The 25,509-nt window shown below is 52.3% G+C and overlaps 1 protein-coding gene across 4 annotated transcripts; it reads left to right on the top strand.

The window, feature by feature from the left end:
* Mmel1 (membrane metalloendopeptidase like 1) lies at window positions 1-25,446 on the top strand. 4 transcript variants are annotated; one of them, XM_026790035.1, is made up of 22 exons: window positions 1-437; window positions 13,060-13,119; window positions 14,171-14,332; window positions 14,554-14,634; window positions 15,886-15,981; window positions 16,514-16,632; window positions 17,125-17,190; window positions 18,274-18,471; window positions 18,547-18,636; window positions 19,914-20,050; window positions 20,345-20,438; window positions 20,904-21,032; window positions 21,512-21,610; window positions 21,960-22,043; window positions 22,377-22,480; window positions 22,694-22,752; window positions 23,124-23,243; window positions 23,747-23,880; window positions 23,979-24,044; window positions 24,513-24,608; window positions 24,878-24,954; window positions 25,047-25,446. In XM_026790035.1, exons 1-22 carry the CDS (start codon window positions 287-289, stop codon window positions 25,144-25,146), a joined length of 2,322 nt encoding a protein of 773 aa, XP_026645836.1. In that variant the 5' UTR covers window positions 1-286; the 3' UTR covers window positions 25,147-25,446. The 4 variants fall into 4 exon arrangements, with proteins under 4 accessions (XP_026645836.1, XP_026645837.1, XP_026645838.1 ...); XM_026790036.1 differs by having other exon boundaries at window positions 18,274-18,441; XM_026790037.1 differs by having other exon boundaries at window positions 18,337-18,471.
* Window positions 25,447-25,509: the final 63 nt, after the last annotated feature.

Below are 25,509 nucleotides of genomic sequence, written 5' to 3' on the forward strand. Positions count from 1 at the left end.
ACAAGAAAAACTGACTTTGAAAAGCAATGGCCATAGTGACCCATTGGCCAGGTCTCATTTCTACACAGGGGTTCCCTGGGCACTCAGAGACCCCTTACCCCTAGCATAAGAACCCCTGGCAAGACCAGGGCACTCAGGGCACAGCTTGCAGCTTTGAGAGCAGAGACCAGGACACGGCATCCCCAAAGCACCAGCTTCACTGTGGTCAAGGCACTCAAGCTCCAGCTGCCTCTCCTGGCCCTGGCCTGGGGTGCTCAGCTGTGTGCTTTTCCCCCAGAACCGGCTGATGGGGAAGTCGGAGAGCCCAGTGGGGATGGTGGAGAGAGCAGACCGGTCTAGGAAGAAGAGGTGCTCAGGTTTCCTGGAGGGGGGGCTGCTGCTGCTACTGCTGCTGCTGCTGGGAACCCTAGTGGCCCTGGGTGTCCTCTACAGCAGAGGTGAGTAAGGACACCCTGCCCTCTTACCTTGCCCCTACCCACCCCCACCCAGGGCTTGGCCTGAGAGACGCCAGCCTTGCAGAGTGGGGCAGAGGGCTCTGCCAGGGTCCCCTGCCCGCTCCCAGGGCCATGGTGCTGACTCCAGAGATGCCACGGAAGGGACACTGACCTGCACGGACCCAGCGACCCCATCCAGATAGCTCTGTCCTGGCTTGCTGGCGCGGCAGCTGCTGCAGGCTCTGCCTCCGCCCCCTCCGCCACAGCAGGACTCTAGGATGCTGCAGACGGCAGACAGGTCCCCCGCCCCACCGGGCCAGCCCCCTTCTAGTCCGCAGCACAGCCTGGCAGAGAGGCTGCTGCAGTTCCCAGGTGGCCCAGCAGCAGGAGCCCAAGCCCCTGAGCGAAGGGGTCCCTCCAGCTGTCTCACCTGGTGCCAGTCAGGATGACCTGGTGGCTTCTGAAACAGGCTCTTGCTTATTGCAAGTTTGAAGGAAGGGGCTAGCCTGAGGACCCATGAAGGTGGAGGGGTGGCTAGGGCTGCCCTGCGGATAGACCTCGGGTGTCCCAGGAACTGCCTTAGCACACTGACCTCTCCCTAAAGGACCACATGTAGGACCAGGGTGATCCCTTTGGAGGGGGCACCTAGACACCCAGCAGCTCTGTAACTTCCAAGCCCTTCATCCCTTTTGAGCCAGGAGCAGGGGGATAAACACACAGGAGGAAGGAAGGTCCACCTATTCCACTCCACCATGTCTGTAAGTGATGCGCTCACCTTGGTCTGGCTCTAACTCCAGGGCACCAGACCCTGAATGTCCCCCTCAGGGGACTCCTGATGAGGGGCAGCTGGGAAATGCAAGTGGGTTCCGCCCCACCCAGGGCTGCCTTCAAGGGCCCATGTACAGTGTGGCTCCCGCCCAGTGGCTACTGTGGTCTCTGCCTGTTTGGTTTTCCTGCAAGGGTTGACAGGTACAGCCAACTTCAAGGGCAGGGGTGACAGAGCCCCTGTGCCCAGTGGAGCTCAGGGCCCCAGGGCCCTTTGTTTGAGGAGCACTGATCTCAAAACACCTGATTTTGAACCCTCCAGAGAACAGGTCTGATGACCCCACAGCCAGCAGTGAGGTCAAGGGGTGGGAATCCTCTCTCTTGCCCCGTCTGTTGTCCTGTCTCTCTTCTCCCCACCTGGTTCTCCCTTTGCCCTTCAAGCAGTATGACTTCTGGGACACCCAGGGTCTCCTTGCCTCTACCAGGGCCCCACAGTTTCTGCTTCCTCCTCCTCCAGGGTTCCTGGGCCGCTGGAATGACCCCACATCTAACCTGGGCTTCAGTCCAGGACTTCAGTCAGGACTGGGCAGATAGGGAGTTTTTGTATTAGCCATTTTCAAACATTTTCTTGTTTCTGTCTGGAGGATTTTTATTATTATTATTTCCAATCTGTGAGCTACTATTTACTCTTTAATGTCAATATCCACATGAGCGTTACCATCTTAACTTTTACTGACCTCTGGGTCAGTTGCACAATTGTCAGAAACTCAGCTGGAGGTGGTCTGGTGGGATTTCTCGTGATCGCCTGAGATTAGCCTTCTTGGGAATGTTTCTGCTGTTGCGATAAAATATACCCTGAAAAGAGCAACGTAAGAGAGAAAGCGTTTGGGGATGTCACGAAAGCAGGACTCAAAGCCATCAGACGAGAGCAATGGCCGCTGTGTTCAACTCGTTGTCTTCATTCTAGACAGTCCGGGGATACCTACCTAGGGAACATCCCACCCACAGTGGGCAGCTCTTCTACAGCTCAGTCAGTCAGATCGTTCCCCTCCCACATGCTCCCAGGTGGTTCTGAATCCTATCAAGTTGGTAATGCTGACCATCACACTAGCCTTAGGCCAAGTAAGGCTTGGCCAGTTGTCCTACAGGAAAATTGTCAAATTGGCCAGAGGCGCTCGAGGCCTGTGCCCACCCCTGCCTGCTGAGTGACAGTGTCCATAGGTGCCTGTGAGTTCAAAGAAAGCCCCTGTAATAGTTGCTTCCTTCGTTCTCTTGATCTTCCAGATAGCTATTAAATGTGTGTGTGTGTGTTTATGTGTGTGTGTGTGTTTATGTGTGTGTGTGTGTGTGTGTGTGTGAAATTCTTGCACTAGAGACTTGTCAGATTTCTGAAGTGATATCAAGGATTAATTTTTCTCACCAATTTAAGATTAGCCCATGACCATAAATTTAGCCATAAGGGGTTGGAGGTGGCTCAGAAGTTAAGAGCATTGGCTACTCTTCCAAAAGACCCAGGTTTAATTCCAAGTACTCAAGTGGCAGCTCACAACTGTCTTAACTCCAGTTCTAGAGGATCTGACACCCTCTTCGGGCCTCCACAGGCACCAGGAGCACAAATGATGCGCAGACACACACAAGACAAAACATACATACACATAAAATAAAATCTCAAAAAAAAAGAGGACTCTACGATGTTTTCCTCAACCACTTCATCAAAACAGCCACAAAGTACAAACTTAGCTTCATAAATTTATGCAGTTCTATATATGTATATTATTTATTTGTGTGTGAGTGCTGTCCCTGCTCTTTTATGTTTAGTTATGCATACAGAATCATCCCACTACAAGTCATTACACAGTGATTGTATCTTAACAATGCTTTTAATCCTAGATTCTGTTCTTTTTTAAAAAAACAAAATCCTTTTGCATGGGGCTGGAGAGGTGGCTCCGTGGTTAAAAGCACTGGCTGTTCTTCCAGAAGACCTGAGTTCAATTCCCAGCACCCACACGGCAGCTAATAACTATCTGTAACTCTAGTTCCAGGAGATCTGACACCCTTTTCCGGTTTCCATGGGCATCAGGCACATACATGGTGCACAGGCATACGTGTAAGCAAAAACACACATACACATAAAAATAAAATAGTAAAAACCAGACGGTTGTTTTTTACAATCTGCCCATCACATTTTATTTGTGCAGTGGGGGCAGGTCGTGACTTGCATGTGAAGGTAGAGGACGGTTTGTAGGGTCAGTTTCCTTTCCACTGCACGAGACTGGAGGGTGGAAAGTGAGTGTTTCCACTCTCTGCTCGGGAAGCGAGCGAAGCGAGCATCCCCTGCGCAGCTCAGCTGTTTCTCCTGCAGCCCTGATGGCTGGGTTTCGAGTTTGCCTTTCACTGGGAGGATTTTCCTTATCTGCATTCCCTGTCAGCACTAGACTGTGTCTTTTGTGCACAATGTTTGTTTGTATTTCTGATGCATTTTCATCTTTTCTTGCCTTTGTTCAAACTGAGCTGTTTTTCCCTCAATTTGCTTGATTTTTTTTTTTTTTACCTTTTTGATAGTTACTCTTGTTTTTTGTTTTAATTAGTTGCTCAGTTAAAATTATAAATACACCTTTTTTCCTGGAAATCCATTTTATCTTGTGTGCACGTGGTGGGGTATGTGTGGCATGGGTGTGGAGGTCAATTGATTCTTTGATCCCATATTTGGATGGGTTCCAGGGATCAAACTGAGGTCTCTAGGCTTTCTCAGCAAGTGTCTTTATTCTTGAGCCATCTGGCTGGCCCTGAAAGTCAAATATTTTCATCAGTGGCTCAGTGTCGTGCCATCGTCCATGCTCACCCAGAATTCTCTCCACCAGCAACCATATTCATTGTTCAGGTTGGCTAACCATGGCCCCTGCCTGGCTTTGTAAATAAGCTTTTATTGGTATGCGGCCTTGCCCACTTGTGCATGCCTAGACTCCTTTCCTGGCCAAGCAGCAAAGCTGAGGAGATGAGACAGGACCTGCCAGGAGCATGCTGCCAGCCTGGACTGTGTCCTTGGAGTCCACAGCTCATCTTTGGGCTCTTCTACCTGTTCGTGAGGACATGAGGGCCCGAGGCCGTGTGCACATCAGTTCCCAGCTATACAGCCAGGGATTCCGGCTCCTGTCTCAGCTGTGTGACTTCAGACAGCTTCCGCGACATCTCTGGGCCTCAGTTTCCTGACCTGCAAAGCAGAAATGATAGGGGTGTATGCTCACAAGAGGGCTTGAAGACTTGACACAACAGGAATGCTTAGGAAAATGCCCGTCGCATTGCTCATTATCAAATGTAATAACAAGATGCCAGTCTTGGCCTCTGACGCCATCAGTCTTGTCTTTACATCCTGTACAAAGGCGGATTCGCTTGTGAGACACCAAGCCCCCACCTCTCGATAGAGAGGTCTCCATAGCTTTTGCTTAAATCCACGCGTGTCATTTATATATTCTATGGCGTATTTTAAAATCCTTATCATTTGTTTTCAATTATGTATACATGGAATATGTGAGTTCATGCGTATGTGAGCGCAAGTTCTCTTGGGGGCAGAAGAAGGGGTCAGCTCCAGGAACTGGAGTTGCAAGTGACTGTGAGCAGTCATGTGGGTGCTGGGAACCGGACTCAGTCCCTCTACCAGAGCCATCTCTCCAGCCCCCAGTCTTTATGAACTATGAAAACTAATGAGTTACATTTTCTTTCCTTGCTATTGTCTGGATTTCATTGTTCATAACTCTACTGATGGTTCCTTTTTCTGTCTAGTGATTGTTATGCAAGACCAGCCTTTACCGTTTCAAAAAACCTCTGTGCCTTTGTGTGCTCAGTGTATGGCAGGGAGGGAGAGAGACGGGATCTCATGTAGCCCAGGCGGGCCTCCAACTTTCTATATAGTTGAGGACAACCCTGAACTTCTGATCTTTCTGTCCCAACCTCACAAGCGCTAGATTGCAGGAGTACTCCTCAACACCTGTATTGATTTAAGATAGTTTAAGGCAGTGTTTGCGGATTATCGAGAAGATGTAACAGGCAACCTGAACACCAGGTTAGTCCTGCAGTGTTACGGATTTGAAATGCCCAGCATAGGCTCATGTGTTTGAACACTTGGTGTCCACCTGGTGGCACTGTTGGAAAGGTTATGGAACCTGGCTCCACTTTTCCTCTGCTTTTCCTGTGGGCTGATGAAACGTGATCCAGCTGCTTCCTGCCTGGCAGGGCAGCCGCACACTCCCGCTGCCCTGCCTGGTGATCCCTTTCTCTCCAGAGCTGCTCTTTGCCAGTGTATTCTGCCACAGCAGCAGGAAAATAGTCAATAAGATCACCTTGGATGTCAGCCCATTCGAGGTACAGCTCTGGCTTTTAAAAACATTTTCCTGGCCTCACTCATCTTTTCTGCAGAATAAAATTTCAGAAGTAAGCAGCTGTTCATTTTACACAAGTAAGCGGCCTCCTCAGCCCTCAGGCTGAAGTCAGAGACGAGTCCTCTGACAGCTTCCTGCCAGCTTTCCCGGGCTGTGGCTCGAGATAAATGGCTTTAAAGGATGAAATGTTATTTTGGGCTTCCGAGGTCTCAGGCCCTGATAACCTGGTTCCATTACTTGAAAGCTCCATTCCCAGTATGATTAATAAAACCCCGCCACTAATATGATTGATAAAGACCCCTCCCCTGGGGTATTTCTAGCAGAAGCAGACACAGAAGCAGACAAGGGCACTCCGTGGCAAGCCGGCCACTCTGGGGCCCTCAGGCTCTCCTGCCATCCTCCCCACTTCCTGCAGAGCCAAACTGTTCCCCTGGCCCATGAAGGTGAAAGTTTGTCTTTCCCGGTCCAGGCACTCAGCAGTTCCATGGCTGGGCCTTTGTCTTTCTTGGCCTCACCTTGCCACTACTGGAAGCTCCTCTGTCTCTCTGGAGCTCTCTCTGTCTCTCTGTCTCTCTGGAGCTCTCTCTCTGGAAGCTCCTCTGTCTCTCTGGAGCAGGCTCTCTAAAGTCTTCTGAGACCTTCCTTCATCAGGCCCTGCCAGCGACTGGGAAATCGTGGGAAAGCGTGGATGCTCTTGGAAGTCCTCCCATCAGGAGCACGCCCACACGGGGCGGTCAGCTGGTTTAGAAGCGACTGGCTTCTTGCTCATTGTTTGAACATCTCTCCCAGACCTGTGTGTCCAGCCTCTCCCCAAAACTGTCCCAAGTTCTCTGAAATGTCATTGTCCTCATCTTGTGGCTGAGTCTTGGGTTGGGTCCAAAAAGAGTGGTTCTTTTTTTTTTAAATAGGTTATCTGGCGCTTGTTGTGGTTTCTAGGAAGGAAATGGCACTCTGTTGTGGATTTTGGTGTCGAAAATAGAGCTTCTCTCATAAATCCCAGGTACATATTTAACTTAACATAAGGCTAAGGAGGGGCTGGAGAGATGACTGACCTCTGGCTTCCACACGTGTGTGCATAGATGCATCCCCACATACGAACATGCAAACAATAAGCGCATGAATAAATGAAATAAAATTCTGGTTGCTTATAGACTCTCTTTTCTCAGTCTGTCCTTTCTGGTGCTTTTTGTCTGTGCCTGACTTTGCCTGGAACTCCTTGCTAGTTCCACAGAGCATCGTTGTAGCTCACCAAGTCTCTCTTCCGCTGCCTTGAAGCCATCCATTCTGGGTTGGCGATTGTTTGTAAACTCCAGCAGCTGCATGTTTTCCTTTTTAAAATGTTTATTATTGTATTTATTATTAGTGTGTATGCAGGTGTGTGCGTGCGTGCGTGCGTGCGTGTGTGTGTGTGTGTGTGTGTGAGAGAGAGAGAGAGAGAGAGAGAGAGAGAGAGAGAGAGAGAGAGGCATAAGTGAATGCAGTTGCATGCATGCCACACAGCACGAGAACAACTTGCAGGAGTTGCTTACTTCCACCGCAGGTCGTCTGGTTTGCACAAGCACTTTGCCCCAATGAACCACCTCACTGTCCCATATGGTTTTGTTTCTAGCATTTAACAGCTGATTCTTTTTCAAATTGATTTTTAACTGCTCCTTGTCTGTTTTCAATTATTTCATCTCTTTTAAGTATTTCCAAAGTATATTATGCTCTGTGTCACTTAGATACCTATAAAACCTATACCAACACCCAGTCCCCCAAACAACAATTTACCAACCTCTGTCCCTGGCTGAGGTCAGGTTGCATGTGTCTGTGTCGGGGTGACCTCATCCAGGTCCAGAGACCTAGCTAGTCATGTTCCCCTCCAGTGAAAGCACACAGGCTCTTGGGGCACTCGCTTAGAACTGGAGCACGCCACACCCACCTCGTTTTGTCCGCCAAAGCAGGCCACGTGGCACCTCTGCCCATATCTGAACTCCTCGGGGCTCTGCCCTTTGCTCTTCCTGATGTATGGACAACTTCTTTTCACAAAGACAAATTCACATCCACGTGGGCTTTGTCCTTGGCCTTCTGTGTGATGTAAGTGGAGAGAGTTCCCCTCTGAGAATATGTGTTTATTTCCATTGGGTGTCTTGAGACACTTCCATTTGGGACGGCTTCATGTTGACTCTCAGGGCGAGTTTGCTTGGCCACGCCACACTCATCCCCCATTTGACTCTCCACCCACTTCAGCAGGTTACTCAGCCTCAAGGAACATGAGTTTTCTCCACTGTTGTAGCGCTCTTTCTCTCTCTCTCTCTCTCTCTCTCTCTCTCTCTCTCTCTCTCTCTCTCGTATGTGTGTGATGTGTGTGGTGTGTGTGGCGTGTGATGTGTGTGTGTGCGCGCACACTGTGTGTTCAGGTGTGGAAGCCAGAGATCATTATGAGGTGACTTCTATCATGCTCCATTTTGTTGTTTAAGGATTTATTATGTGTTTATTTTTAGCTCTTTACACGCACGTATGTTTGTGTAGGGGCATGTGCACACAAGTGCAGTTTCCCTCTAGGCTGAGAAGAGGGAGCCAGAGACCCCAGAGCAGGGTCCTCTGCAAGAGTGGTCCATGCTTTAACCACTGAGCCATCTCTGCAGTCTCTTGAGACAGGGCTCTCACTGAACCTGGAGATCACTGATTAACTAGGCTGGCTAGGTAGAAGGAGCTGCCCCCACCAAGCCCAGCTCCTCTGCAAGTGCTGAGGCTCTAAACTCAGTCCCTCACGTGTCGGCAATCACTTTACCGACTAGTTGGTCTTCCCAGACCCTCTGTAGTTGTTTCCCTAAGAGAGAAACTGAGGAGATGGGAAACACAGGTTATTTAAATTAAAGTCTTAGGGAAGGGAGAGATGGTTCAGTGGTTAAGAGCACAGGCTGCTCTTCTGGGGGACCCAGGCTCATAATCACAACATCCAAATAGCATCTCACAGCCGGCTGTGACTTCAGACCCAGGAGATCCAACACTCTCTTCTGGTCTCTGTGGGCATGCTCATAGTGTACAGACACACATACAAAGACACCCATATACACAAAAACGTGATTAGAAGTCAAGGAATTTTAAATTTCTTTAAACAAAATTTTAGGAAAATAAACTTTCAGAGTGATTGTGAAGACTGTTTTTTGTGTATTTGTGTGGCATGCATGTGTGCGCACATATATGTTTGCATATGTGTAGACACGCATATGTGTGCAGGTGTTGGGGGGCCTAAAGGTGGACATTTGTGTGTTGTCTTTGATTGTTCTAAACCTTATGTGTTGAGGAAGAGGTTCAGTTATTCTCGCTGGCCAGCTTGCCTCAGAGACCCCATGTCTCCACCTAGAAAGCACCGGGAGTCTAGGTGGGCCACCTACTTGTAGACAGAGGCTGCTTGTTTGTTTCCCAGCCTCCCAGACCCAAAATAATCACACAGAAATTATATTAATTAAAACACTGTTTGGCTTATTATCTCATACTTCTCGTTAGCTAACTTTTACACCTTAAATTAACCCATTTCTATTATTTTGTATTTTGCCACGAGGCTTGTGGTTTTCTGGTAAGGTTCCCAGGCATCTGTCTCCTTTGGCGGCTACATGGTGTCTCCTCAACTCCACCTTCATTTCTCCTCTATCTCTGTTTGGAATTCCCACCTTGCTCTATTCTGTGCTGCCACAGGACCAAAGCACCTTCTTTATTAACCAATGGTAATAAAACCTATTCACAGCAATCAGAGGGGACTTCCACATCACCTACTGGTCTTTACTTGGGTGCTGAGGAACTCCAGTTCTCACAATTGCTTGGCAAATGCTTGTCTGCCCGAGCCAACAACTCTCAAAGCTGTTTATTGGCCTTGGCATACCATAGACATTGCCTAAACAAACACCAGGGGACGTCTAGGGAATTTGATCTTCCTGGAATCCCATTCACTCAAGTCATTTGTTACCTGTGGCGTTAGCCCAGAGATTCTTGTGTTGTTTCCATCTTTTTGGGGGTCAGGTCTCACTATGTAGCCCAGGCCAGCCCTGAGCTTGCAATCTTTCTGTCTCTGTTTCCTGAACTCTTGAGATTACCATACTTGACTCGCTCTAAGCTTGGGTAACTGTTCCCTCTATTTATTGATTTACTTCCCTTGCCTTCGTGGTTTGGTTTGGTTTGAAAAGTCTTGCTGACTGGCATGTCCTGAAACTAATACTTCCTTTGTGGGGTTCAATGACCATCACATCTGGGACGTGGTTTCCTTACATTTTTTTTTGAGACAGGGTCTCATGTACCCTTCAACTGGTTCTGTAGAGAGACTAGCCTTGAACTCCTAATCCTCCGTCCGTCTCCTGAGTGGTCCTGAGTATCCCCAACACTCTCGGCAACCTCACTTCCCTTCCAACATTTCCATCCTGCTCTTTTCTGTGGCTTCCACTTGCCCGGTGAAGCACAGGGCCTATCTGTAAGCTTCCCACCTCTCCTGATAGACTCTTTAGTGACCACAGCCATTGCACAGACTGCCGCTACTAACAGTGGGGTCACCCCAGAGTCCACTCCTTTTGATTATTTGGGGTTCCCTCTTGGTTTCTTTATTTGTCTTAGTTAGGGTTTGGGGTTTCCTTTTGTTTTTATTGTTTTGTTTGTTTTTTTAAATATTTATTTATTATGTATACAGTGTTCTGCCTGCATGTGTGCCTGCACACCAGAAGAGGGCGCCAGATCTCTTTACAGGTGGTTGTGAGCCACCATGTGGTCCCTGGGAGTTGAACTCAGGACCTCTGGAAGAGCAGGCAGTGCTCTTAATCTCTGAGGAGTCATCTCTCCGGACTTCTTTGGTTTTGTTGTTGTTGTTGTTGTTGTTGTTGTTGTTGTTGTTGTTGTTGTTTTGTGAAGGGGTGGTTGCTGTTGTTTGCTTGTTCGTATGTGTTTGGTTTGTTTTGAGACAGGGTCCCAGGCTGTCCAGGAACTCATATGCACCTACCCCTGCCTCCCAACTGCTAGGATTAGAGGTGTATGCCACCACACCTAGCAATGATTTGAGTTTCTTGTAGCTCAGGGGTCTGGCCTCAAACTAACTATATAACATTAAATTCCTAAATCTCCCGCCTCTACCTCCTAAATGCCACGTGTGGTTCATGTGGTGCTTGGGATGGAACCCAGGGCTCTGTGCATTGCTAGGCAAGCACTCTACCAGCTGAGCTGATAGAACCTGATTCCCAAGGTTCCTTCTTCATGGTCAACAATATTTAGCTGCTTCCCTGGGGGCTAGAAGTGGAAGGTTCTTCTCTGCCTTCCTTCTCTGTCAGTGGACATAACCTCAAACTCCTTGAAGGCTATGTGAGCAAGAATAGGTGGGAATACACCCTCTGCATCAGGGACTCCCCGAGACCCTGATTACCACAGAAGCCCACAAGGGTGTACCCAACATTCTGTGGGTGGAAGCATACTTGGGATTGGCCTTGCAGCACGGTCTCTCCCTTCCTGGACTCTGGCCTGGTCACTCTTCTGTGGGAAGGAAAGGACTCATGTCTAGAATTCTGTTCTTTTTGTTTGTTTTTGGTTTGGTTTTCAAGACAAGGCTTCTCTGTGTAACTGCCCTGGCTGTCCTAGAACTCTCTCTGTTGACTAGGCTGGCCTGCCTGCCTGCCCCTGCCTCCCGAGTGCTAGGATTAAAGCGTGTGCCGCCACCACCGCCCAGCTAGAATCCCTTTCTTTTGTGCCTCTGTGTCCTTATCTTCCTTGAGACGTCCTAAGCTCACCTGTGGTGGCTGCAAAGGTGTGCTGAGCCAGCAGATTCACGGTCCTCCTGGTCACACGTCCTCTCCCTGGAGGTGTGGTGTGACTCCATGGGATCCAAGATTCAGTGTCTCACCTTCAGACTCTGCTCCTGAGATGGGCACACCCCCACAGGGCAGCCAAAGCTCAGGGATCTCACCCCTTCCCTTGCAGAGCTGAGGAGTCAGCTTTCTTGTCCCTGGATCTCAGGTTGCCCCCTTGAAAGTTTTCCCTCAAAGGCTCCTTCAGATTGGGGATGAAAGGGTAGGACTCTTCAGGGATAGAACCCACACTGGCATCATAGCCACGTCGGGTCTGGCTTGTAGCACCCTCATGTGTAGAACAAATGGCCTTCTGCACTGCCTAGTCCTAAGGAGCACCCATTGTTGGCACCTCCAGCACCGTCTGTGCTGACTACGCCCAAGCAGATACACCCCTAAACCCTCCTCCCCCACCGTCTGTGTATCTGACTATGGGGAGCCTCAACACCACACACCAGGCCTGAAGATGGCCAGGCCTGACTTGCTTTCTCCCAAACCTCACTCCAGGTCCTGAAGGCTTCCATGCTAAGCGGCTTCCCTCCCCACATGTATTGGAGAGACACGGGACAAGGAGGGTAGCCTTAAACCTTCAGCAGGCAGTGAAAGTAGTTCTGGGGGAGGGGGCGGTGAAGGTTGCCATGACGGGGCTCCCTACAAAGGCCTGATCTCCCCAAATTAGCCTATGTATTCCTGCGGTAAGACAGCAAGAGCAGCCTTCTCTAAGTGCAGTCCAGGAAGACAGGCAGAGCCTGGGTAGTTCCAGATGGACTAGAAGATAGGAATAGCAAGATAAGGGACCTTTCCTTTCCCATTCAAACCTAGCAGGACCTATGAGGAGAAGGAAGAGGATAGAGGAAAGGATGCCTAAGTTGCATAATCCCCCTGTCTCAGTTCCCTGGAAGCCAGCCTTCACTGTGTGGTGAGCACTAGAGCCCACAGCACTGTACACAGATACCTGCGCTGACATAACCAGATCCCCAAGGCTCCACTGGGGGGGCTAATGGAGGAGGCTGAGCCCTGTGTTTCTCCCCAGGGAAACAGCTGCCCCTCTTAACTAGCCGACTACGCTTCTCCCAGGAAGAGAAGACGATTGTAAAACGAGGTAGCCTTTGCCTTCCCTGCCAGGCAGCCCTGAGGAGGTGGGCTTGGCATCTGGGCCTGCCGTGGGCAATTTAGATGGGCAGAGAATCCAGGAGGGGACAGGGAAGAGAGGGACACCAGTCTCCAGTGCCTGTCGTATGTAGAATGAATGGGCACAGCTGGGTACCACCCAGGAGGCCAGCCTGGTGTCACCTTTGGGTGTACTGACTCCAGGGTAAGGAGAGGGTGGGACAGCAGGGGAGTTATGAGCAGCCTCAGCTCTGAGGGTGCTGGGTCCCAATAGGGGTTAGCAGAGGCAGAGAATTTAAAGGGGATCCCAGGTCACTGCTGTAAGGAAAAGTCACACTTGGGATCCAACTGGGGACCAGTGATGTGCTTCAGAGCTCTCCTGGGGGTGTCCATGGAGGGTGGAGGAGAATGGAGGCCTACCCTGTCTACCCTGCCATGTCCACCCCAGCTTGTGCTTCACCAAGCCCTCCCAGGCCTTGGTCCTCTCACCAAGGCCTGCAAGCTGTGCAGCCAAGCCTCTGAACCAGCTCATCCGATGCTCCGCACCTCACGTTCCTCCCTCTGCTCCTCCAGCCATCAGAGAGCCATCACAGCAGAATGACGTCTGCGTCACCCCAGGCTGCGTGATTGCAGGTGAGCCCCTCCCCTAGCTGCCTGGAGCCGAGCTGAGCAGCCCTATGGGTAGCTCCCACGCAAGAGCCCTCATCTATGTTTATAGAAAACAAAGTCAAATCAAAGGATATTTTTTTTATTTCAAATTTTCTACCAAGACGTTGTCTTAAAATTGGGTGCCACAGACTGCCCTCTGCAGGAGGGAAAACGAAGTTTTGTGGGGTGAGGGTGGACTAGGTTGTTTTGTCTGAGTGCATCCTGGAGCCCCACAGTGATGCTTCCTTTGAAATCTCCCGCTACAAAAGCCCCAGACCAAGCCAGGCGGTGGTGGCGCACGCCTTTAATCCCAGCACTCGGGAGGCAGAGGCAGGCAGATCTCTGTGAGTTCGAGACCAGCCTGGTCTACAAGAGCTAGTTCCAGGACAGGCTCCAAAACCACAGAGAAACCCTGTCTCAAAAAACCAAAAAAAAAAAAAAAAAAAAAAAAAAAAAAAGCCCAGACCAGGTGGTTCCCAGGCAGAGTGAGCAAAGCCAGTGAGCCCATAGCTCAGGCCCCTGTCACCAACATGCTCTGGATCCTAGGATGGAAACAGCTACCCCTGTGATAAAGAAAAACCTCAAGGCAATAGACAGGGTGGGAGATCTTTTTCTCTCCCATAGGACAGAGGACTTTTTCTCCCCCATAGGACAGAGGACCTGAGGACTGAGAGGTCACTCGGACTGCATGGGGCAGAAGGGCTATGGAGAGGAGGCCAGGAGGCAGGGCCACCAGCAGGAGAGAGAAGACAGGGATATTCAAGATCCTGTAGCTTATAAGTGGCTGCTGTAGCCCTTGAAGACACTTGGGTCATTTTTCCAATGTTACTAGCCTCCCTCTGACTCAGGGAGAGTGACTGACTTGCCCAAGGGCAAGTTAGCAGCTGCCACCAAGTTAATAGTTGACATTAAATCTCAGACAAACTGTCCCCAAAGGGAGAGATACTGTCTCTCAGACTCTGAGATAATATCAAGATGTCTACATCTCAGGGTCTCCTCTCCCCACTCCTCTCTCCACCCCCCTCTGGATAAACAGCTGCCAGAATCCTCCAGAACATGGACAACTCACAGGAGCCCTGTGACAACTTCTACCAGTACGCCTGCGGAGGCTGGCTGCGGCGTCACGTGATTCCCGAGACCAACTCCCGGTACAGCGTCTTTGACATTCTCCGGGATGAGCTGGAGGTCATCCTTAAAGGTGAAGAGTAGCCACCACCTGGGGGCATAGAGGTCTCACTGAGCCTTGGGTCGGTCCCTGCCTGACAGCGACGTCTCAGAGTCAGAGTTGGAGTGGCCTGTGACTGTCTGAGTCTCAGAGCAGCTTGATGATGCTAGCCCGGGGCTAGACCGTAGACATCAGTTGTCCTGGGGCCCCAGCAGCCACCTCCACCTCTGTGAAGCTTTCTCCTCTGCCTACAGGGGTGCTGGAGGACTCCTCTCTCAAGGACCGGCCGGCCGTGGAGAAGGCCAAGACACTGTACCGCTCCTGCATGAACGAAAGTGAGTCGAGCCACCTGTTAGGGCCCAGTTAGCTCTAACGGTACACTACACTCGGAAGTATCTCGGGGCGGGGGTGAACATCATGCAGGGTACATGAGAAGGAGCTGCTGTGTGCTGTGCCTCACCTGGCCTAGCTCATTGCCAGCTACCCTGGGTTTGGGGCTGTATAACCCTAGCCTGTAGTTACATTACCCGAAGGTACCACTCTGGCCGGCTGAGCTGCAAGTTGGGGCCACCTGTCTTCCCTGGACATCTCCTAAAGGTTTGAGGTTGATCCCTGTGTACCAACAAGGCTACTTAGTGGAACTGTGATTTTATGAGATTATCTCCGTTGGAACCTGTACTTGGGCATGGCCAGGGCCTCCTCAAACCATGTGACCGATACCCACTAGTCACAGACAACTTCCTTTAGATTCTCACATTTACTGAATTTCTTGCCTCAAGGGCTGGGTGCCCAAGGCAGGATGGCAGCAGTATGTGAACAGAACCCCGAGCCCCTTCCTCAGCTTCCAGCCCACCAACCACAGTAGCAGCCCAGCAGCTGCACAGAATCCTGCTCGCTTTGACCCAAGCAACCAGGACTTCGTTTATAACTACCGGTTTCTCTAACTTTGTCCCTACTTCCAAATGAAGCCCAAGCACAGAAAGCCAGAGAAGCCACTGTCCAAACCCATGGGAGGCCTCCTCTTTTCACACACCCATGGCATCTCAAGGCTAGCGTCCTCCATCAGACTCATCTGGTGCCTCCCTTACCACTGAACCATCGTCCTTTCCCTGTGGCCCCTCAGCCCTGCCACATGCCGGGACAGTAGACATCAGCCCCTTCTCGTTATCAGCTCTGGAGTCCTGCCCTGTCATCTGAAGGCCTGCCCTTGTATCTATAGTGACCTCTGGGTTATGTCCTCTGGGTTAGTCCTTGCCTGAAGTTCTCCCAAGTACCCTGTCAGAGAAGCACTTCCTTAGAGGGAAGCCTCTCTGGGCTTCAGCCCACGCCTTTAGACTGCCATCGTATACAGAAGCAAGTCACAAGGCCCCTGTGTGACCCGACTCTTGCCCAAGCACATTCTGTGTCTGGGCCTCCCTCCTGGCCACCACTCTTCCCTAGGCTTGTCACCTGCTGCCAAATCCCATCCTCTGTGTGAATTATCAGCAAGCCCCGAGCTAAAGCTTAGCCGTGGAGCAGCAGGCATATTCCTGGCGGGTGCTGTGGCCACTGGAGTCTGTGTAAGCACCCACTCCTTCCCTCCCCAGGTGTGATAGAGAAGAGAGACTCTCAGCCTCTGCTGGACATCTTAGATGTGGTAGGAGGCTGGCCTGTGGCCATGGACAAGTGGAGTGAGATGGTGGGTAAGTATAGGCAAGTTTGCCCACTTCGGGGACAGGCTGCTCAACCCCACAGCTGCCCACAGGTCGCCTGCTCTCAGGGAAGCCCCAAGAGGCTCATTCCTCCCAGAGATAACTTACAGCCCCCAAATCTGGCTTAGGCTCCACACTAGGGAGTCAGTGGGATCTGTGATGGATCCTCACGATGGCTGGTCCCCTGAAGCGCTGTACTGGATCATCCCTCCTATTATCCGAGACGCCAGTCTTCATATCCCTTGTTCAGACCTCAGACTGTGGCCCACTTCTGACTCACGGGCAGGGATGATGCCTGGAATAGGGTATCTCCCATCCACAGCCACTCTTTCCCTGTGGACCTTTGAAGAACAGTCCCTAAGCCCCTTTGGGGAATCGTTCCTCGGTCCCCAAAGTCTCACAATGAGTTCACTACCCAAGCCTGGCGGGGCTCGCTATACTCCCAGAATGCTGTGCTCAGGACGTACAGTTCCCTGTCTGGAGAGGGGCTAGCTGGTCTCCAGCGTGGGTACTGACTCCTCAGGCCCCAAGTGGGAGCTGGAACGGCAGCTGGCTGTGCTGAACTCACAGTTCAACAGGCGCGTTCTCATTGACCTCTTCATCTGGAATGACGACCAGAACTCCAGCCGGCATGTTATCTATGTACGCAATACCCTCAGTGGGTAGGGTGGGGATCGGGTTCCCTGAGTCTAACTCTGGGCTTTGCAGGAGAGCAGGAGATAGACAGGGTGGTGGCTGGGGGGATCTGGGAGCCCGACATTTGTGTCCTCTGTCCACAGCTTGGTCTGCAGTGTATGCTGTGCTAAGCAGGGCTCACGGGACCTCGTGGCCCCTGCTGTGTTCTGAGAAGCTGGCCCTGTGCTTACTCTGCTTTTTGGGCCCCTGGCTTGAGGGTCCAAGAAGCACACAGATGCCACTATGGGAAGGCTGTGGTGCAAATCCCTCCTGTGGGGACTTGAACCCCAAACAGCCCCTCTCTATCAAGGAGAGGCTTGGGTTCGGAAGCATCTGACTTCCACAGGGAGCCAGTGTTGTTACCAGACACAGTCTGGGGGCAGGGGATTGCTGCCCCCCTCAGCCAGGCTGCAGGGATTCCCCACCACCGGTGAGGAGTCACACACTCTGTGTTTCCAGATAGATCAGCCCACCTTGGGCATGCCATCCCGGGAGTACTATTTCAACGAAGGCAATAGTCACAAGGTAAGCAGGAAGCCTTGGGGCCCATGTCAGATGCAGTTCCCTGCACATATACTGTCCCTCCTCCCCCAGAGATCAGCTCTCCTGCTTGTCCACTAGCCTTGTTCCCCACAACCAGCCACTGGAAGCACTTGTGGGGCTGTGGACAGGCACTGAGCACTGGGGATATAAACATGGACACCCAGTGTTCACACTGCCGGCCCTGAGGTGAGTGAGCTCATCTGGTCAAGTAGTCTGTTCGGCTTGACCCATCCGTGCAGAGCCAGGCCCAGTGTCCTGAGCCTGCTCTGCGGAGAGAAGTCAGCTGTAGCCCAGGAAGGCCAGGGTAGCAGGAAGAGTTGGGATGGACAGAAAGAAGGCAGGGACAGCAAAGGCATCTGGCCAGGAACAGGGAAGGAATGACCCTCACAACAGGGCTGGAAGTATTAGTGGGCACATGGGTGGATCGAGAAAGAAGGATGGTAGCAGGAGACAGGAAATCAGGACATGGATCATCCCCAAAAGCTCACAGGTGTGGCCCCCAGTCCCACCTAGCAGCTGGCAGAGCAAGGTCTCGGTGGATGGGGCAGTCTGAAGCCTCAGCTAGAGTGAGGGAAGCCCCTTCAAGAATAGACACAAGAAAGGATGTCCAACTGAATTGGACAAACATAACCCACCCCATGGCTGAATCACGGCTGGGGCAGTCCTACCTTACCCTGGCTCCAATGGCTAAAGAGTTACTGAGCACCTGTGGAGGCCAGCGTGGCACTGGGGAGCCCTGAAAAACTGTCCCCACCCTCAGAGGCCTGTGCACGGGTCTTTCAGAGCAATGGAGTTGGGACTAGAACTTGGTCCTGAGCTGTCTGACATGGCCAGAGCCTTGTGACTCCACATCAAGTTCAGGGAGTAGACCCAGACTACAGAATATGGAGGCCGTCTTGCAGGCTTGTCCCTAGAGAGTGGGGTGGAGACAGCAGTCACAGCGGGGTGTGGTATGGATAGTCTCCACATTCCATTCTGGGCTGCCTGTGCCAGAACCTGTTGGGGAAGCTAGAGGGGCAAGTTTCTAGGGGCCACTCCACGTCACATACCACCCCCACCCCACAGAGTGCTCCATGGTGGCCAAGGTGGCCAAAGCCGCCCAGCTCCATCCATCGTCCTTTGGCCCAGGTGCGGGAAGCCTACCTGCAGTTCATGGTATCAGTGGCCACCATGCTGAGGAAAGATATGAACCTGCCTAATGACAACTCTCTGGTGGAGAAGGAAATGGCGCAGGTGCTGGCGCTGGAGGCACAGCTGGCCAATGTGAGGTAGGGCCACGCTGGGAGGCTCGGGCTAGGTGCTGAGTGCCACGCGGTGTGACCCCTGGTCCCCACGCAGGCCACAGTCCCCCAGGAGGAAAGGCATGATGTCACCACCCTGTACCACAGGATGGACCTGGTGGAGCTGCAGGAGAGGTTTGCTCTGAAGGTGAGACCCAGGCACCAACCAGGAAGTAGCAGGGGCTTAGCCCCAACCCACCTGGGATACTCATACCCCCTCCCCTGCCTGCAAAGCTACTCCGACATTAAAGGGACGGTAGGGCTGGCATCCAGGCAGATAATGCCTTTAAATGAGCACAGTGAAAACATTCTAGGGGGACATCCATTGTTGCCCTGCCACAGGCCTCCTCTGTAGGTCAGGGTGCAGCTGCTACAAAAGTAGGTGACTGGGCCTGCGGCCTCTTCCTCCCGACTAGAACATATAAATACACACTGGAATCCATAGCTCTGCACAAGGATAAGACAGGCGAACCCCGAGAGAGCCCCGGTTCCAGCTTGTGTTCCACATGCCAGGGCTGGAGAGACGGCTCAGCAACTAAGAACCTGCACTTTCAGAGGACCAGAGTTCAGTCCCCAGCACCCACAGCAGGCAGAAGCTCCAGGAATTCGGTGCCTCTCTTCTGGCTTCAGTGGGTACCACAGACACACCCACACCCACCCACACCACCACCACACATCAGAAAAGTTAAAATAAATCTTTAATTAAGCAGTAAATTCAAGCCTGGCCTGGTGGTGCACGCCTTTAATCCCAGCACTCAGGAGGCAGATTCAGGCAGATCTCTGAGTTTGAGGACAGCCTGGCCTACAGAATGAGTTCCAGCACAGTCAGGGCTACACAGAGAAACCCTCTCTTGGAAAACACACACACACAAAGAGAGCGAGAGAGAGAGAGAGAGAGAGAGAGCACATTGACAGCTATATAAAGAAGTTCAAGGCCAGCCTGATTAGAGACTGTGTCTCAAGATTTTTTTTTTCAAAATAGTTAAAGCACACCACTAATCTCAGCAGTGTGGCCGATTCACTGAGAGCAAACATGACTATGGGGCTAGGAGACTTTAATGGTAGCGCACGGCCCTTGCATGCATGAGGCTTATGGTAATTTTCACATAAATACTAAAAAGGTTGTACACAAAATAGATACCTACCCAGCTTATGTAACATATACGACCATAGTATTTTCTACTTTGATCATTTTTGCTAAATCACGTCTGCCAGTAATCTCCCCAACTATACTTCATTTTCAAATATTCTGCATAGGTTCTTAGCAATCTCATAGCCCACAGGCTCTTGGGAAATGTCACTCTTTGTCTTGATTCTTAACAGCCCTTTCTCACCTGTTTCTCAAATGTTCTTTGGTGGAAGCTGAGTTTCTCAGATGCACAGAGGTCCACCCTCCCTTCTTTCTCCCCACCTCTCTCTCTCCAGGGGTTTAACTGGACCCTCTTCATACAAAGTGTGCTGTCCTCTGTCCAAATCGAACTGTTACCGGATGAGGAGGTGGTGGTCTACGGCATCCCCTACCTGCAGAACCTTGAGTCCATCATTGACATCTACTCAGCACGGTGAGGCCGGGAAGGGGAACCTTGTGCCTGCCCCACAAAACACACACACACACACACACACACACACACACACACACACACACAGTTCCTGCCTTCAGGAGAGGATACCACCAAGAACTTCTCAGGCGTGAGGGACACAGAGGTTCGATTCTGGTGCCCATGGTGCCTCACGCTGGCTACAGGAATCCTATCAAGCATGAGGGATAAACAAGCCAGTTCTTAAGAGAATCTTGAACTCTGCTTGGTGTAGCACCTGCTGGCTCACCGGTCCCCTTACACCTCTGCTTCTTCCAGGACCATGCAGAACTACTTGATCTGGCGCCTGGTGCTGGATCGTATCAGCAGCCTGAGCCAGAGGTTCAAAGAAGCGAGAGTGAGCTACCGCAAGGTGAGTGTGTCCTTCGCCCACCGAGCCGTGCATGCACTGTCATCACCGGGGTCTGAGAAAAGGCCCCTGCCCAACAGAAGTCAACAAAGCAGAAGACGCGGCTGTCCAAAACCAAGTGTGACCAGAGGAGGGACCAGGCAGGGTAGGGAGATGCTCAAGAGAGGTCAGTTTGACTCTCAAGACACGAAGAGATGAGGAGAAGCTTTGGGTAGTGTCCAGGCAAACCACCAGGTCCAGGGGGTGAGGACAGGGTCTGAGTGGGACCCTAGCTTTTCCAGAGTAGTGGTCTTCTCATGTCCACAGTCAGCATCTGGTCTGAGTCATCCTCTGGGTACCCTGAAGCCTGTGGTGGGAGGATCTGCCTGCCTCACCTCACAAGCTCAGGGACCCACATATGACCGGGGAAAGTTAAACACTGGCACATGGGATAGGATGCATGAGTGACTGAATGAATAAACACGCCAGGCGCTGTATGGCACAACCGTGGAGGAGGTGCGCTGGCGGGAGTGTGTCAGCTACGTTAACAGTAACATGGAGAGCGCCGTGGGCTCCCTCTACATCAAGGAGGCCTTCTCCAAGGACAGCAAGGACATGGTGTGTAACCTGGACTGCAAAAAGGGCACTGTCCGTGGCAGCTCTCAAGCTCACCCTGGGACAGCTTCCTGGCAAGGATACCAGCCCCATCACCACCACCCTACCCAGTGACTCCCATGTGTGGCAGAGGGACATGCATTAATCCCAGTGCCCACCAGAACAGAGAAAGGCCAAGAGAAACCCTGCCCCCAGGTGCTCGTGACCATGAACTCCAGTCCTGGACCCTGTTAAGTCCCTGGGAAAGGCACAGATTGTATGTGTGGGTTCTGAGTGGGTTCTGAGCCCTGGGCAAGCAAACCTCCAACCCACCTGTGAGGCTCCAATTCTGAGCCAGAATAGTTACCCCCTATCAATGCCACACCCCTCTAGGAAGTCAGGAATAGAGCAGCATTGGTCTCATCCTAAAGGTGAGACCAAGCCTGGAGTTCTGGTCACGCCCCCTAAGCCAGCCCAGGACAAGAGGATATGCATTCCCCCAGGTCAAAGAGCTGATTGACAAGGTAAGATCCGTGTTTGTGGATACCCTGGATGAGCTGAACTGGATGGACGAGGAATCTAAGAGGAAGGCCCAGGAAAAGGTGGGTGAGCTACAACCTGTGTGAAGACCTGAGGGAAAGCTCCCGCCGTCAGGACCCCATGCTGGAGAAACAGCCCTGGTGGGAGGGAAGTGCCCGGGAAATCCCCAGGAAACAGGAGGCTCCATGGTCTGGGGCTAGGAGCTACCCAGGCTCCTCTAGCTCTGGAGACAAGCCACCGTCACTGGACTCCCAAGCACCCACACAGAGCCCCACCGACGTGTCTGGTTCTGCAAGCTGATAGAGGGAAAATGCCTGTTATCCCCTTACTGACACAGCAGGGAACAAAGCTAGCATGTAGGACGATGGACCTCCCATGGTGGATGACCCTAGCTGCCCCTCCTCTGTGCAGGCCATGAACATCCGGGAACAGATCGGCTACCCTGACTATATCTTGGAAGAAAGCAATAGGCACCTGGATGAGGAATACTCCAACGTGTGTACCCTTGGGCACTGTGCCTGGCCCCACCCCACCCCCCTGCCCTGAACCCCTGGAGAGTGGGTTCTCCATGCCAGGCATCCTTCTGTTCTTACAGTTGCTCACTTAGACACACTTCTACACCCTAGAGGGACTCTAATCTCACTCTGCTAACAGACAGAGAAACTGAGGCCCAGGGAAACTAAACTTTGCCCTTAGCTGCTCCAGGAGCCTGAGGGCCACATGCCAGCTGAGGGTCTGGAGACCCTTCCTCAACCTTCAGCCCTTCCTCTTACACTCTTGGGGACTTAGCCTGAGTGCCAGTCATGTCAAGCTCTGTTCTCCTCATAGTTGATCTTCTCAGAGGACCTGTATTTCGAGAATGGGCTTCAGAACCTCAAGGCCAGTGCCCAGCGGAGCCTCAAGAAGCTTCGGGAAAAAGTGGATCACAACCTGTGAGTGGAATGACTAGGAGGCTTAGCCTGGCGTGCAGGGGTGGCTACAGGAGTCTGGCCTGATGCCAGCTCAAGAGGACACTAGACCTAAGCCCTCCCCCTCCTCAGCTTTTGGGGGTTCTTCAGGGCAGGATCTGGCCAGCCAGGGCAGAGGGGACCATAGGGAGGGTCCTGGCAGATGTGGACTCCAAATGACCAGTATATTCACCACAGCTGGATCATCGGGGCTGCAGTGGTCAATGCCTTCTACTCCCCAAACAGAAACCAGATTGGTAAGCCCATCTCACCTCTCTCGTGCCAGAGGACAGGCCCTGCCCTTGCTTAGAAACTCCAGTCTAACCTCAGAAAGGAGAGTGGGTTCCAGTCTCTTTCATGTTGTCCCAAGGGTCACAGGTTGGAAGGAACACAGAGGAACCATCCGAGAACGTTTTTAAGAAGGCAGCGGTGGGCGGGAGGAAACTGGGCACGGATCGCCAATCCAGCATTCCTGTTTTAGTCTCCGAGCTCAGTGTCCCTGTCTGCACACTGGGCAGGGAGTCCTAACCTCCCTAGGCCACAGCATTAGATGGCAGGCCCAGTAGAGGTGCCCACCTGAGCCTGGCACCGTCACTCACAGCTTCTCCTTGTCACCCTTCTGGGACAGTGTTTCCTGCCGGTATTCTCCAGCCACCCTTCTTCAGCAAGGACCAACCACAGGCCTTGAACTTTGGGGGCATCGGGATGGTGATCGGGCATGAGATTACGCACGGCTTTGACGACAATGGTAAAGGGGCATAGGGGAGTGCCCCAGTCACAAATACACCTGTAAGTCACACGCGCGCGCACGCACACGCACGCACACGCACGCACACCCCTCTACCGAGCGGCCAGGGATCATCCATTAAATCTCTCAGTAGATTAGTTGGACAGGGGCTTTGCCTGGTCTCCATCTCTGGAGCAGCTTCCCTGTTTGACTGTTAGGGCCTGACACCACCTGTGATGTCTGAGCTGGTTTTCCCATATGGCTCAGCCAGGGGTATCATATGAGGTTAGCCATGTGGCCCCCCCTTACCTGGGTTTAGAACCCTGAATTTGAGACTCCTGGTCCTAATCAGGGGCAAGGATGGGAAGGATGGCGTGGAGGCTCTCCTGAGCAGCCCTCAACATGGTGCTGTGTGCTCAGAACCCCTGGAATCTAGCACTGGCCTGGCCTTTGGAGAGGGGTGCAGGAGGACAGCAAGAGCGGGGCCTTGGGGGACAGTGTGTGCATCCTCTGCTGCCACCCAGGTCGGAACTTCGACAAGAATGGCAACATGCTGGATTGGTGGAGTAACTTCTCAGCCCGGCACTTCCGCAAACAGTCGGAGTGCATGGTCTATCAGTACGGCAACTTTTCCTGGGAACTGGCCGGCAACCAGAACGTAAGCATGTCACCAGGACTGCAGCGGCCCTCCACCTGCACGTACCCCAGCCAGCCCCGCGGGACAGGAGGAGGGCTCATTCTGTCTCTTTCGTGCAGGTGAACGGATTCAGCACCCTCGGGGAGAACATCGCTGACAATGGTGGGGTACGACAGGCATACAAGGTGAGAGAGTTGAGGCAGTCGCAGCATGGCAGGGCAATGCCCAAATTAGGGCTGTGTCCTAAAAACACCCCAATTAGACTGGGGAAGAAGCAGAAATCCAAACCCCATGGTTGTAAACCTGATATCTCACCCGATGAGCAAGTGTAGGCACCCTTTTTGTCTCCTAAAGAGTATTTAGGGCAGACACAACATGGCCATGGGCTTGAGCAGCCCACATCTCCAGTCTTGGGAATAGAGCACTGGGTACCAGGAGCCCAGATGGCTGGATTTCAGGTGGCAGCTGCATGGCTAAGGGTCCCACAGAGTTCTGTTGGATCAGTCTTTTGAGGGCTGCAGAAGAATTATCTGGTCTGTACACAGCAGCCCTAAGCTAAGGAGGCAAGGTTCCCATCCAGGGAAGGTCCTGGAACCAGATTATTCCGCATGGGGCTCTCCAAGAGCCTGGCTGGACCAATTTGGTACTCGCAGGCTTACCTACGGTGGCTGTCTAAAGGCGGCAAGGATCAGCAACTGCCGGGATTGAACCTGACCTATGCCCAGCTTTTCTTTGTCAACTATGCCCAGGTAACTTGTAATCCTGCTCCTCACACCCACAGCCTTGGAGGGCCCACTCTAGGGTACATCCAAGATCACCATGAGCTTGCCACACTCCAAAACCAGAGCCAGTAGGCTTGGCAGGCTTCCAAGAGAAAGACTGAAGCTGGGGACTGGGAGCCAGCAGGGGAGGAGGCAGCTGGTACGGAAGGAAGGAAGGAAGGAATCTGTAGGTCTCTCTAAGCAAAGCACACTGCTCCAGCCCTCAGGCCGTAACCAAGCCATTCATGCCCCTCTAGGTGTGGTGCGGGTCCTACAGGCCTGAGTTTGCCATCCAATCCATCAAGACGGATGTCCACAGTCCTCTTAAGTACAGGCAAGTGTACAGTCCCCAAGCAAGCACGCATGTCTGCCCCTGCCCTGACCCCTTCCCTCATCTCAAACCTCCTTGGACTTGCTGGTCCACAGGGTACTGGGCTCACTACAGAACCTGGCCGCCTTCTCTGAGGCATTCCACTGCCCAAGAGGCAGCCCCATGCACCCCAGGAAGCGGTGTCGCATCTGGTAGCCAAGGCTGAGCTACGCTCCAGCCCACGCCCACCCGCCACCTAGAGGCTTCATGAAAGGTGCAGCTGGATGTGCAAGTCCTTGCCTGAAGGCCACTGGAGCCTCCAGCCAGCCCTCCGCACCGGCCTAGAGTGCAGCCGCCCGCCCACACCCGGGATGAGGGGTGCCTGGTCCTGCGCCCCTTCAGGCCAGTGAGGGTCATCAGTCCTGTAGGAGCTGTCCGCTGTCTTCCGCTCTCTCCATAGTGCGTGGCTAAATGTCCTCAAGCTTCAGACTTGAGCTAAGTAAATGCTTCAAAGACTTTGCGTTGCTCATGTAAGGGTCAGGTGGGTGGTCAGGTGGAAGCGGCTGGGTAAGCTGTGGC

The sequence above is a fragment of the Microtus ochrogaster genome, unplaced genomic scaffold, assembly GCF_000317375.1.
Source record: "Microtus ochrogaster isolate Prairie Vole_2 unplaced genomic scaffold, MicOch1.0 UNK38, whole genome shotgun sequence".
Taxonomy (NCBI): domain Eukaryota; kingdom Metazoa; phylum Chordata; class Mammalia; order Rodentia; family Cricetidae; genus Microtus; species Microtus ochrogaster.

Excerpts from the sequence above, each read along its gene's own strand:
- Mmel1 (XM_026790035.1), top strand. The coding sequence starts at position 287 with ATGGGGAAGTCGGAGAGCCCAGTGGGGATGGTGGAGAGAGCAGACCGG. Across the intron at positions 14,333-14,553 it reads GCTGGAGGTCATCCTTAAAG|GGGTGCTGGAGGACTCCTCT; the intron begins GTGAAGAGTAGC and ends CTCTGCCTACAG. Across the intron at positions 15,982-16,513 it reads CAAGTGGAGTGAGATGGTGG|GCCCCAAGTGGGAGCTGGAA; the intron begins GTAAGTATAGGC and ends CTGACTCCTCAG.